This window comes from Haliotis cracherodii, unplaced genomic scaffold, assembly GCF_022045235.1.
Source record: "Haliotis cracherodii isolate W230 unplaced genomic scaffold, xgHalCrac1.p SCAF_7, whole genome shotgun sequence".
NCBI classification, from domain to species: domain Eukaryota; kingdom Metazoa; phylum Mollusca; class Gastropoda; order Lepetellida; family Haliotidae; genus Haliotis; species Haliotis cracherodii.
The window spans coordinates 28,608,360-28,622,237 of NW_027266330.1; the positions used below are offsets into that span (position 1 = coordinate 28,608,360).

General features: G+C 40.6%; 1 protein-coding gene across 1 annotated transcript in view; it reads right to left on the reverse strand.

Moving 5' to 3' along the window:
* The window catches only part of LOC139447343 (peroxisomal ATPase PEX1-like), a 63,097-nt gene extending 52,353 nt beyond the window's left edge, over positions 1-10,744 (reverse strand). Inside the window, exons 1-4 of the mRNA XM_071228648.1 lie at positions 10,580-10,744; positions 6,429-6,572; positions 3,900-3,983; positions 2,011-2,125 (exon numbers count right to left, since the gene is read on the reverse strand). Of these exons, the coding sequence (XP_071084749.1) occupies positions 2,011-2,125; positions 3,900-3,983; positions 6,429-6,572; positions 10,580-10,675 (439 nt within the window). The 5' untranslated portion in view covers positions 10,676-10,744. The remainder of the gene's footprint in view (positions 1-2,010; positions 2,126-3,899; positions 3,984-6,428; positions 6,573-10,579) is intronic.
* Between the last annotated feature and the right edge of the window lie 3,134 nt (positions 10,745-13,878).

Here is a 13,878-nt window from a genome sequence, read left to right on the forward strand (position 1 = left end):
GCATGGGGTGGGGGGAGTCGCATTGATAGTGAGTCACATTTTTGGCTAGGGGTCAGCAGTCGCATTAATTTGGAGATGCATTAATTTTAAGATTTACAGTATTCTAGCTATATCACAGCAACCTGTAAATAATCAAGCCTGGACCAGACAAACCAGTGATTTATATTGTGACCACGTTTCGAACTGTAGGAGCAATGAACCAAGCCACTGAGTCTGACCAGCATGTCTTATACATCTTCCCGAGGCAAGAGAGTTAACAGACTATAAAAGTCCAGTTTCCACCCTTGCCGAACTAGGCTGGTATTATGGAGTTATATTTTGGCTGGACTAACGAGCCTATGCATAGTCCAATCAACATCGTGCACCGAAATCGAAATCCAGTTCGTAAACTGTCATGCAGATTTCGATGGATTGCAGGATTTGCAAAGCATGTGCACCGTCAACTCGTTCTCAGCAGATATTTCCCAAATCTTTTCATGTTTTTAATCAAGGTACTTACGTGATTTGATGCATTTCGCGATGTAAGACATGTTTTATCACAATATAGATCAATATTGATCAGATAGTCCTGACTGGGCGCCACCATTTTGTGTGAAGCAAACGCAAGTGATTGAATCTGATTGGTCCATAGGAAAGGCTTAACAGGGATGTAATTGGTAATAGCCACTGGTGGCGCTACGATCGAGCCCAGTTATTCCTGCCTAGTTAGGCAAGGGTGGAAACTGGACTTTTAAAGTCAGTTAACTCTCTTGCCTCCAGAAGATGGTCTTATAAAGCACTGCAAGCACTTCGCCACATTTTGTAAGGACATTTTCAAAATCATATGCAAGCAACTAAAAACTAATTGGGGAAAGGTGATGTTTACTTTGCATATTTTAGGCTCTGGTCAGCAGTATTACAACTGTATCATAGTGGGTGTCAGGGTTGGTTGGTTGGTTTGTTGTTTTACACCGCACTCCAGCTATATGACGGCGGTCTGTAAGTAATCGAGTCTGGACCAGACAATCCAGTGATTGATATCATGAGCACCGATCCATGCAATTGGGATCAATGACCTGCATCAGCCAAATCAGCGAGTCTGACCACCCGATCCCGTTAGTTGCCTCTTACCACAAGCATAGTCGCCTTTTACGGCAAGCATGGGTTCCAGAAGACCTATTCTACCCCGGATCTGGGTGTCAGGGACCAAATCTGGGCCAGAAAAACCAGTGGTTGATAGTACGAGCATCAATCTACCTAAACTGGAGTAGGGTGACAAAGACATTTTTCAAATTTGGTAAAGATATAAAAAAATGTCCCATCAAAAATGTCCTATTGCACTCGTCTGAAGCAATCCCTGAGCAATCGTTTGTTCATCATTGTACTTAGCTCTAAAGACTCTCATGGCGTGCTGTGAAACTATTCTGTCCTAGACTGTCAATGGAGATTTTGTAATTACACATGATCACACTAGATTTTAGCTAGGCAAAGAGCTTACAGCATGTATGTATGACTGGGGCAAGTCAAAATTTACTACCCAGGGATCCACCCTGCTATTACCCGACCTCACCTGGGTGCCCGCTGTAGGTCTCATGAGATAGGTGCAAACTGTTCGATTGGGAAAAGTAGCCCTAGCAAAATGTATTTAGATACACGTATAAAACGATCTGGTCATGCATACACTGATGTTCACAGCATGAAGTTTTATCTTTATTCAAACATATCAAAGTCAGAAGGAATGGGAGCATTGTCAGAAAGAAATGGGAACATTAGTGATTTGTAGTGTGACCATTGAGTTTTACATGACTTTTGTCATTAAACAATATATCATGTGACTAACCACGGGTTCGGGTAGTCCTGTGGGTACTCGGGTCCTGCTCAGTACCCACCTGACCCGAGTACCCGAGTTACCCGCCCAACCCTACTGGACTGACAACAAACATGACACTAGCAGGCCGACACTACCAAGTGTTTGGCTCCACTAGCTCAGAGGCCCAAGCCTGGAGTAGAAGAATGGCCTGACTGACTTACCAACAATGAGGAAAATACAGACGGACTTGGACACCCAGAGAGGGAGCACCTGCCCCGGCCACACCACACGCACCTGGTCCAGCATGTGTGTCTCCACAAACACTGTGTGCTGCTCCTGTAACACAACACTGGAGTCACTATACTAGGGTCAAACACTATACTAGGGTCAAACACTATACTAGGGTCAAACACTATACTAGGGTCAAACACTACACTAGAGTCAAACACTATACTAGAGTCAAACACTATACTAGAGTCAAACACTATACTAGGGTCAAACACTATACTAGGGTCAAACACTACACTAGAGTCAAACACTATACTAGAGTCAAACACTATACTAGAGTCAAACAATATACTAGGGTCAAACACTATACTAGAGTCAAACACTATACTAGGGTCAAACACTATGCTAGGGCCAAACACTATATTAGGGTCAAACACTATACTAGGGTCAAACACAGCACTAGAGTCAAACATTACTCTCGGGTCAAACAAGACTCAAAAGACAAAAACTACTCCCTGGTCAAACATAACACTTAGGTCAAATACAACCATGAGTCAAACACAACAGAAAAGTTAAACCCAATTCCAGGGCCAAACACGATATGAGACATCAAACATTAAACAATATACTAGCGTCAAACACAACGCTGGGGTCAGTGACAACACTACAGTCAAACACAACACAATGCTTGAGTCAAATACAGCACAAATGTCAATGACAACACAACACTAAAGTCAAACATATCACAACACTAGCGTCAAACATATTTCAACAATAAAGTCAAATGATACAACACTACAGTCAAACATAATATAACAATGAATTTGTCAGGAAACAAGGTTTATATTCAACCCAACAATGAATTGAATATTTACAGCATACATATGTAGCAGGGCGTGGAGTCATCCCACAGATGACATCCTTACCTTGTCAGCTTGCTGACGGGGTTAACCTCTTTGGTTATGTTGACAAGGCGACCTCGGATCAGAAGGTCCGTGGTTCGAATCCCATCACGGGACTCGGAAATTTTATGGCCGCTACATATACATCAAATGGCCGGGACATAAACAACTGATCATTATATCCGTCAGTTCATTATAAGCGTCTTCGTAATAAATGTAGTTTACTGTATATATTATAGCTAAAATGGATAGAATTATCATTAAACCGCCCGCCTGTTATCAGAAATGAGCGGGCCACTGTAACTTGATAATGCCCTCATATTGCTTGACGACGGGCCATTATCACGCCCGTTGTTAGGTGATGTCATAGGGTAGGCATAGGTGACGTCACGTTCAATAGTGACGTCATCAGGTTTGTTCTATGACGTTTCCATATTTGTAACAGTGGGTCAGTGACATTCGTGTTGATTGCCGATTATGTTTCAAAACCGATATTGTTGTTTATTTTATTCGATAATAAATTCTATCCATTTTAGCTATAATAATGGTAACGCTATTTTTCAGGGTATTATCATTTGCAGCGGCCTTGGTTAAATGGAAGACCTCAGGCTTCTGCAAATGATAATGCCCTGAAAAATAGCGTTACCCTTATATTATATACATCAATGCGTCAAATTTGAATACTGGTACTTTTCTAGGAAAACAAACCATCTATTCATCAGCTCCGATTATGTTTCTAGGTTTGTCAGCACCATACCCGTGCCCGCTCACCGGAGTGGTAAACATCTGAGACCTGCATCACTTCGGGCTTTCCTCTCACATTAAGCTGACACACCATGATATAACTGCAATAACGTTAAAAGCGGTGTTAAACCCAACTCACTCACTCACTATTCCTTAATGTCAAGTACTCATGTTTAGTACTTAATAAAAATTAAGTACTTTCCCAGGTCAGTGTGCACAAATAATAAGATAGTTACCAGGATCTCCCAATCATCCACGGACTGTGGCTCGACTGACACACGACGAGCTGTCCCAGGGTTCCTCAGTGCCTTCAGGATCACCTGCAACATGAGACAATACATACCGATACTTGTCTGACAGCTAAACACATGTACCTACCCTGACTTCCATTCCTCATTGCAAACTGCAGATTTACCTGATGGTAGACCCATGAAGATCCGGGGTAGAATAGGTCTTCAGCAACCCATGCTTGCCATAAAAGGCGACTATGGTTGTCGTAAAATGCGACTAACGGGATCGGGTGGTCAGTCTTGCCGACTCGGTTGATGCATGTCATCGATCCCAATTGCGTGGATCGATGCTCATGATTCATCACTGGATTGTCTGGTCGAGACTCGATTATTTACAGACCGCCATCATATAGTTGGAATACTGCTGAGTGCGGCGTTAAACTAACCAACCAACCAACCAACCAACAACCTGATGGTATGTAACTGTAGACAGCTCTACCGCCATATGAGTACTGCCAGTATTAGGACAACAAGAGTTGCCTCCCTTGTATGTTTGGACCATCATGTCATGTGTGAGTAAACCTCATATGAGGTAGCCCAGTCCACATAAGTCCAGTGTCCACCCTTGTGGAACTAGGCTGGAAGTTTGAGTTATGTTTTGGCTGGACTAATGAGTTCTTGCATAGTCCAATCAAAATCAATAATGTAATCGACATATGGCTCGTAAATTTGCAGATATCAGTCGATTGCAGGATTTGCAAAACATGTGTACCATCAACTTGCGGTTGACAGACATTTTCCAAATCTTTTTATGTTTCTTATGAAGGTGGTCAATTAATTTGGTGCACTTCGCCAGGTAAGACCTGTTTTATTACAATACAGATCTTGATTTTTGATAAGATCATCTTCACTGGGTGCTGCCATTTTGTTGGAAGCAAATGCAAGTGATACGAGAGGTGGAACCTGATTGGTCAACAGGAGGGACATAGAAAGGACATAACCCGTAACAGCCACTGGTGGCGCTACAATCAAGGCACGAAACTCTGAGGATAGTGGAAGGGTGGAAACTGGACTTTTATACTCATTTAACTCCCTTGCCTCGGGAACAAGGTAACCCTTGTCTTGCACACACCATCGATATGTCCGGTTGTGTTGGGGTGACTCCCCTCGGCTCAGCCTTTGAGACACTACATTAGATGTTTAACTCCTGGGCCTTTTCGCTGGCATGGTTGATGCATGTCATTGTATCCTGATTGTGTGGATCGATGTTCATGATGTCAATCACTGGACTGTCTCGTCCAGACTCTATATTTACAGTCTGCCGTCATGTAGCCGGAATATAGCTGAGTGTGGCGTTAAGAAAACAAACAAACAAACAAACAAACAAACAAACAAACAAAAGTGAGTGAATCTGGGCAACACCTTGTCATGCTTTTTGGAGGATCAAAAAGAAGAAACTGTGCCAGTGTGTTGCATACAGTGTGTTACATACAGTGTGTTACATACAGTGTGTTACTTACAGTGTGTTACTTACAGTGTGTTACTTACAGTGTGTTACATACAGTGTGTTACATACAGTGTGTTACTTACAGTGTGTTACTTACAGTGTGTTACTTACAGTGTGTTACATACAGTGTGTTACATACAGTGTGTTACTTACAGTGTGTTACATACAGTGTGTTACTTACAGTGTGTTACTTACAGTGTGTTACATACAGTGTGTTACTTACAGTGTGTTACATACAGTGTGTTACATACAGTGTGTTACATACAGTGTGTTACTTACAGTGTGTTACTTACAGTGTGTTACATACAGTGTGTTACTTACAGTGTGTTACATACAGTGTGTTACATACAGTGTGTTACATACAGTGTGTTACTTACAGTGTGTTACATACAGTGTGTTACATACAGTGTGTTACTTACAGTGTGTTACATACAGTGTGTTACATACAGTGTGTTACTTACAGTGTGTTACATACAGTGTGTTACATACAGTGTGTTACATACAGTGTGTTACTTACAGTGTGTTACATACAGTGTGTTACATACAGTGTGTTACTTACAGTGTGTTACATACAGTGTGTTACTTACAGTGTGTTACATACAGTGTGTTACATACAGTGTGTTACATACAGTGTGTTACTTACAGTGTGTTACTTACAGTGTGTTACATACAGTGTGTTACTTACAGTGTGTTACATACAGTGTGTTACATACAGTGTGTTACATACAGTGTGTTACTTACAGTGTGTTACTTACAGTGTGTTACATACAGTGTGTTACTTACAGTGTGTTACATACAGTGTGTTACATACAGTGTGTTACATACAGTGTGTTACTTACAGTGTGTTACATACAGTGTGTTACATACAGTGTGTTACATACAGTGTGTTACTTACAGTGTTACATACAGTGTGTTACATACAGGTACATGAATTTACTGTTTTGATTTAATTAATTATTTTTTTTAACATATTGTTACCATAAAAGTCTATGATAAAACACTTGCTTGAAAACCTATATATGGCCTACCTCCTCCCCACTCTTGAGGCCCAGTTTGTTGGCGTACAAGCCATTGAGCTCCACCACATCACCAGGCAGTGCAGCACTTGTCTCCCTTGACACGCTCAGGTACACATGGCCACTGTGACCAAACTTCAACTCGTACACTTTCACCTGAAAAGTCAAAACAGTAAAGTCAAAGATTGAAACAACATTAGAATAAAAAAAACAGAAGAATCAAACACAACACTAGAATCAAACACTACAGTAGAGTCAAACACAACATTCAGATCAAACACTACAGTATAGTCAAACACAACACTAGGATCAAACACTACAAAATAGTCAAACATAACTAGAATCAAACAAAACAGAAGAGTCAAACACAACACTAGGATCAAACACTAATGTAGAGTTAAATACAACACTAGGACCAAACACTACAGTAGAGTTAAACACAACACTAGGACCAAACACTACAGTATAGTCAAACACAACACTAGGATCAAACACTATGGTAGAGTCAAACACAACACTAGGATCAAACACTAATGTAGAGTTAAATACAACACTAGGACCAAACACTACAGTAGAGTTAAATACAACACTAGGACCAAACACTATGGTAGAGTTAAACACAACACTAGGATCAAACACTACAGTATAGTTAAACTGAACACAAACACCTTAACACAACACAAGCGTCAAACACTATACTTTTATGTCTGTCTGCTGGTATGAGTTTTTGTTTACTGAGGCCTTTAACAACATTGTTAAGGCAATCTCTTCCGTTCATGTATTAATGAAGCCGAAAATAAGACAAAAAGTCAACTTGTCAAATATATGGAGCAATATACCAAACAAAAAGTGAATTAATTCCCATTTTATGACACATCGTGTATAGCTTACGACAAAAGGGAATGAGAGTTGTTCCACAACATTCTGTAAATTATGACACCATCATTGGAATGTAGGTGTGTGTTAGAAATTGAGGGAAATATGGAAATATGCACATTTTTAACCATCTGCTAAATCATTTGCACATAAACATACAAAAATCATGATGTTTTCTTACAGATTAATCTTTTAACCTTGTGTAGTTCAAATATTTTAAGAAGTTAGACACTATTAATGATACTTAATGCAAAACTGTAAAGATGATCAGTGATATATGCCTCTGAAGTAAACTTTGAATTTGGTGTGACAGTTTAAAAGTGTACTCAGCACAATAGAACTGTAAATGTAGATTAAATTGTCTAAATTTTAAAAATACCTATCTCAGAGAAAGATAAATATTCTGAATCGAGATCAGCAGACATCCTGTATGCAAAAAGTCAGTATTCCAGCCATTGATCAGTTTGGACAGAATCATAACAAGACCAAGCAGGGACTGACATCATGACAAACTAGACTGACACACCATCTCCATGTAAGTCAGATCATGTGCTGGGTGAGGTGAAATGGGGTTAAACATCACATTTGCCAGATTTTACAGTGCTAGCCCACTGAGATACCATGCCGCAGTTTAACATGAAAACCCCATTCCGACACAGCAAACTTAATCAGCCAATCAGAAATATTTGCTGAGTTCAAGCCCATGTAGTGCCTTAATTTCCGGCCACCTTGTTTACCTCTGCGAAGCTCAGGGTTGAGATTTGATGGTTGTTATAAAAGAAGAAGACGAAGAAGAAGCCATTATGGAACTTCTATTTTTGAGTGCTTTTTCCATGTTGATGTCCAATTTTCGACGTTTATGCATCACTTTGACATTCAAGTACAATGTTTAATCATATTAAACCATACAGATGCAAGCGGGGTCATTTTTCTGCTTACTTTGAGGTTTATTGCCCTATTTTTCAAATAATGATGCTGTTGAAAAGAGCTTTATTAGTAGCAACAAACAAACATGGCAGAGAGGTGTCCGGTATAATGCATGTGTACTGAAAAAGTGTATATCTGTGTATTATGCATGTACATACAGCCGGGTGGTAGTCATGGGGACTCCAGCCCAAAATGCCACTCTCTCAACACACCAATCCTTTCCCACAAATCAGCATACATTTCCTTCAGTTTCCTTCTGAGGCCTCAGCTCTGGACATGAATTCTGCATTGAACACTGAACCTAACCGGCCTGCATCAAAGTCTTGTCTGCTATTAGTCTTGTTCAGTAGATTTTAGTCTCAAGTCGATCAATCAATCTTTATTCTTGGAACTGATGAGGCCAAAGGCCAACAGTACATTGTCTGGGGTGTGTTACAAATTCATACATTATCTTAACTTCATAGCATGATTTCTCCTCATGCTCATAGTTTTTGTACAATCACATGTTATTGATTCACAAAACTGTTACCATTTGGTTTGTGTTAGAAATAGGTATATTAATATTTTGTTCTTAAATTATTATACACCGGACGTCACATGAAAAGTGATATTCATCTTCAATACAATCAGTTTTACAAATCCTACAAAGTCTATGTTCTCTTGCAGTATCTACATATCTGCCTGTTTCAAAAATAGATCATGTGAGCTGCAACGAAATCGAAAAAGAGCTGTTCTAAACATATTCAAATTACCACTAAATCTCTGTCTAATAGATAAGGTCCTAGTATTATAGTTGTCTTAAATGTAGTGTATTAATTTGCTTTTCTAGGTCTGGACAAGGAACCATGCCATTTTTGGATGTACATATATTTTAGGTCTGTGTGACAAATGCTGTGGCATGTCTACATGTCATGAGTGAGTGAGTGAGTGAGTTGGGTTGAACAGTATTCCAGTTATATCACGGCGTGTCAGCTTAATGTGGGAGGAAAGCCCGAAGTGATGCAGGTCTCAGACGTTTATCACTTCGGTGAAACCCACAAGAACGGGTATGGTGCTGATAAACCTAGAAACACAATCGAGGCGAACCGGGATTCGAAGCCACAATCATAGGTTTCTGGCGTGCCCAAGGAACACAACTCTGCACAGCGAATCGCGGCGCCTTAGACGACGGGGCCACCCGTGCCCCCCTACATGTCATGACGTTGCTGTAACTTAAAATAACCATATCCACATTCATATAACATGTTTTTAACTTTTGATGCCCCATATACTTTCCCATGGACAAGCATCATATTATAACATTTTCTAGGGTATCTTGAAGATGCCATATTTAATAATGTGACCCACTATTTAATAACCTTTAAAAACAGTAGATAAACAAAGGAAACCTTCCTCTTTCGCCAAAATACCTTTGCATTTTCTGTGCCAGATTTTACACCCAAGAACCCAAGATCTTACACCCAACATCGCTAAACAAAGATCTGAGGACATCCCATTACGGGTCGAGTCAGAACAACCTTTCGCGAACTTTTACCAACCACTGAAATGAAACATCAGCCAATTAGAAAGCAGCTTTGTCGAGCTTGACGGTACTCATTTCAGCCTGGCGACTTCCATTTCAGAATACGCTTGAAATTTATGTTAGCACAGTTCTCAATTAAAATTTTGAAAACTGAACAAACGAACATTCCAGAATGTCTAATATATGGTTGAAATTGTATGACAGTACTTCCCATGTACTGTGCAACACCTCCTCCATTCAAATGTTAGACGATAATTTTGACGGAATCAGTTGTACGGGCCGTAACTGTCGTTCTAACGTTTTTGAGGTTTCATGATGAGAAAACACACTCTGACTGTCACTTTCATGATCTGGTAAGGGACGCTCAGATTGGTCGGATGAAAGGTCGTTCTGACGTGACCCGTAATGGGATGTCCTCAGATCTTTGTTTAGCGATAGCGAGAACTAAGATCTGATTTTAATGAGATTGGGTATCCTCTATATGAATATAAATGATGAGCGTTAGAAATTGGCACTAGTCCTGTAGTCCTTGCTAAACTGCCCAATAGTTAAGACATCGTAAGGACTAGTCGAAATTCGCCATTTTTAAGGGTTTTACTATATGTTATCATATATGACTAGTGGACAAAATATGTAAGTTTCTACCCGTTATATTATGTATATTTTCCATAAAAAACAAGTTTCAGGGCCCAAATTTCAAATTGCAAAGAACCAGCGGTCCCGCCATCCACTAGTCCACTACCAGTTGGCATAATGTCCAGATTGAAAAATACTTCAGATCTATCAGACGTTTATCCAGGTCTAATCATTAGACAAGTCATGAATGCTTTTAGTTCACCTCATCCTTTTCACCAGCGTTTTTCACAAGAACTTGTGACGGCGTAAGGAAGCAATGTTTGTTTCCGCTAAATTCAAGAACCGCTGCCACTGCCATGCTGTCAAGTCATTGCGACATGATGTGGAAATCCTCAGTTGCACTCAACACCCCTTGTTTTGGTCGCCATTGAAGATTGAAGCTTCCGAATGAGAGTTACTTCCCTTTCCACTTTTCATAAAGCTCCATTGCATCGCGTGCTGCTAAACCTACAGGGACACTTGTGCTTCTTCGATCGTGGCTTAGGCGCTAAATTTCGCCCCAGAAATGCATTTTTACTATTTTAAAAAGACCTTAGGAGAAAATTCAGCGTTTTATTTAACATGTAACGGTGTATTAAATTGGGAATTGTGTGTAACTGATATTACCGTGGTTCCAAAGAAAACGTGCATAGTTAAAATTGAGAAAAATCATGTTGATATTTGTATTTTCTAGTAAAAAAAACATGTTTATCTCTTTGAGACTCTTTGAGAGACCGGACAGAATTTATATTTTCATGAGAGGCGCGGTTATACAGTTTGACAAGAAAGCCAAATGTTCTGCTTCTTATATATTTTCTTACTAATCTTCACGATCTGAAAACCATATCGTCAAGAGTAACAAAATGCCGGGGGAAAGAAAGTATACACCCATATTTGACGGTGGATCAAATAATAAGGATAAAATAAACAATAAACGGTCATTCGATAGTGATGTATTTGATATGGGTCGCTGTCTTGGTTGGTGCATTTCATCGTATCCCAATTGTGCAGATCGATGCTCATGATATCAATCACTGGATTGTCTTGTCAAGACTCGATTAATTACTGACCGCCGCCATATAGCTGGAATATTGCTGAGAACGGCGTTAAACAAAAAACAACCAAACAAACATAAATACAGCAATGTTTCGGCGACTATTTACATTCTTGAAATTAACGTATTCATAACGTTTGTAATAATGTCAAAGCGACCGATTTAGGACAACCATTGTCCGAATGAACATTTATTTCCAAAGACTTATTACTATGTAGCCATGACATGTACTGTTTAATCACTTATTTGCCATTATTTGCATAACGCTTAACCCATTGTTGGGCGGTCGGGTAGCCTAGTGGTTAAAGCGTTCGCTCGTCACGCCGAAGACCCGGGTTCGATTCCCGACATGGGTACAATGTGTGAAGCCCATTTCTGGTGTCCCCCGCCGTGATATTGCTGGAATATTGCTAAAAGCGGCGTAAAACCATACTCACTCACTAAACCCATTGTTAATCCTCATCACAGTTGCATATTATACACTGACTGAGCAAACCTGTTCTACTATGTTACTGATATTAAGACATGTATAGCCTTAATCGATTATCCCCTGAGTAGTGTCGGTCATCACGTCCAGTCCATAAGTTCCATAACCAGTTGACCCGTGAAGACCCGGGGTAGAATAGGTCTTCATCAACACATGCTTGCCGTAAAAGGCGACTATGCTTGTCGTAAGAGCAATCTCATTAAAATCAGATCCTAGTTTTCGATTTTAATGAGATTGGTTGTAAGAGGCGACTAACGGGATCGGGTGGTCAGGCTCGCTGACTTGGTTGATGCATGTCATCGATCCCAATGGCGTAGATCGATGTTTATGATATCAATCACTGGATTATCTGGTCCACCCTCGATTATTTACAGACCGCCGTCATATAGCTGGAATATTGCTGAGTGCGGCGTAAAACAACCATCAAACCAACCCACCATGACCAGGGCCCGCTTGCACAAAGCGATCTTAGCGCTAAGACTATCTTAAGCCTATGTTAAAGTATGGGAGTTACGATCATGTTAGCGCTAAGATCGCTTTGTGCAAGTGGGCCCTTGGCAACGTCATTGTCTCTTCGTCTGTCCATTGTCGTCCATACGTGTTACCTTTATACTGTCAGGCAGGGTACGGGATCTATATCCATTGCTCCAAAACACAAGCACATTCGGTTCTCCTGCCTGATGGTCAGTCGGTATTCACGGCTGAATTGGAGATTGTTCCTCATGCACTCAAACTCATACCGGAACTACCGGATCCGGAAGCAAAGACACTCATCCTATCAGACTCGGTAAGTGCACTTCAAGCCATCAGCGACAGAAACTCAAACTCCAGGCCAAACACAGCCAATAGTATTCTATAGGAATATACAAAACTATCAGACCAAGGAAAACAGGTGGAGTTGGATCCCATCTCACGTGGATATTCATGGAAATGAAAAACAGACACTGGCGAAGCTGGCTCTAGACAAAGCGGAGATACAGTCTATTCCCGTTAGTAAACTAGAGATAAAAATCGATATCAAAGCCTCAGTAGCCTCTAATTAGCACGTCCAATGGGACGCAAGTATGATCGGCAGATGGCGAAACAGACTCCAACCAAAACTCCACTAAAAGCCAAACTCATACTAAAATAAAGGAAAAGTTGAAGTAGCCATCTCACGCCTCAGACTCGGTCATAAAAAGCGCTGTGACAAGGTATGCCCCATCTTGCAATCAACCTGAACCCATTGCTCACGTGTTACTGGAATGTCAAGACCAAGTCCCAGGTCAGCTCCAAAAAAAACAAGAATTGCAGATAGATCCGCTATTTGTTGTGATACATCTTCAAAAGCCAAGAGATGCAAGAGTGAAGGCCAAACTAACTCTGTTTCTGAGATATATTCATCTACTCGAACGTAAATAAGTAGAACGGGCAGAGAAATTTCTATTTCAATTTCTACAAATCAAAACTGAAAACGTACCAACACGAAATAGAAATTTGATTAATACAAAAGCAGAACTGTTATCAATGCCAATACAGATATGTGTACCCTACTGAAACACATAACTCCCAAAGAGAGACTGGTCAGCCTACATGACAGAGTCGAGGGGCGACCTCTTAAACATCTAAACTTTGCAACAACAACTGTTAGTCAGCTTTGTTTTCCGAGTGCTGGTGTGGTGTACCGATGGCCGCGAGTAGGATGTACCGATTGCAGGAAACGCCCCGAGGTTGGCCTACAATTCCGTTCACCTCGTGTATGCCTGAGCTGGAAACTCCGCTCATCGTTGTGTTTGTGTTGTCAGAGCAGATATTCCGCTCGTTGTGTTTTTGTTGTTTATTGTTTTTATGTTCCTGGACAGTGATGCCTTTTGATGTTGCCCCCCCCCCCCCCCCCTTAACACATATCTCAAAAGCATTTGTCTGAATGCTTCTTGTTATTGTTTGTTGTTTAACGCCACACTCAGCAATATTCCAGCTACATGACGGCGGTCTGTAAATA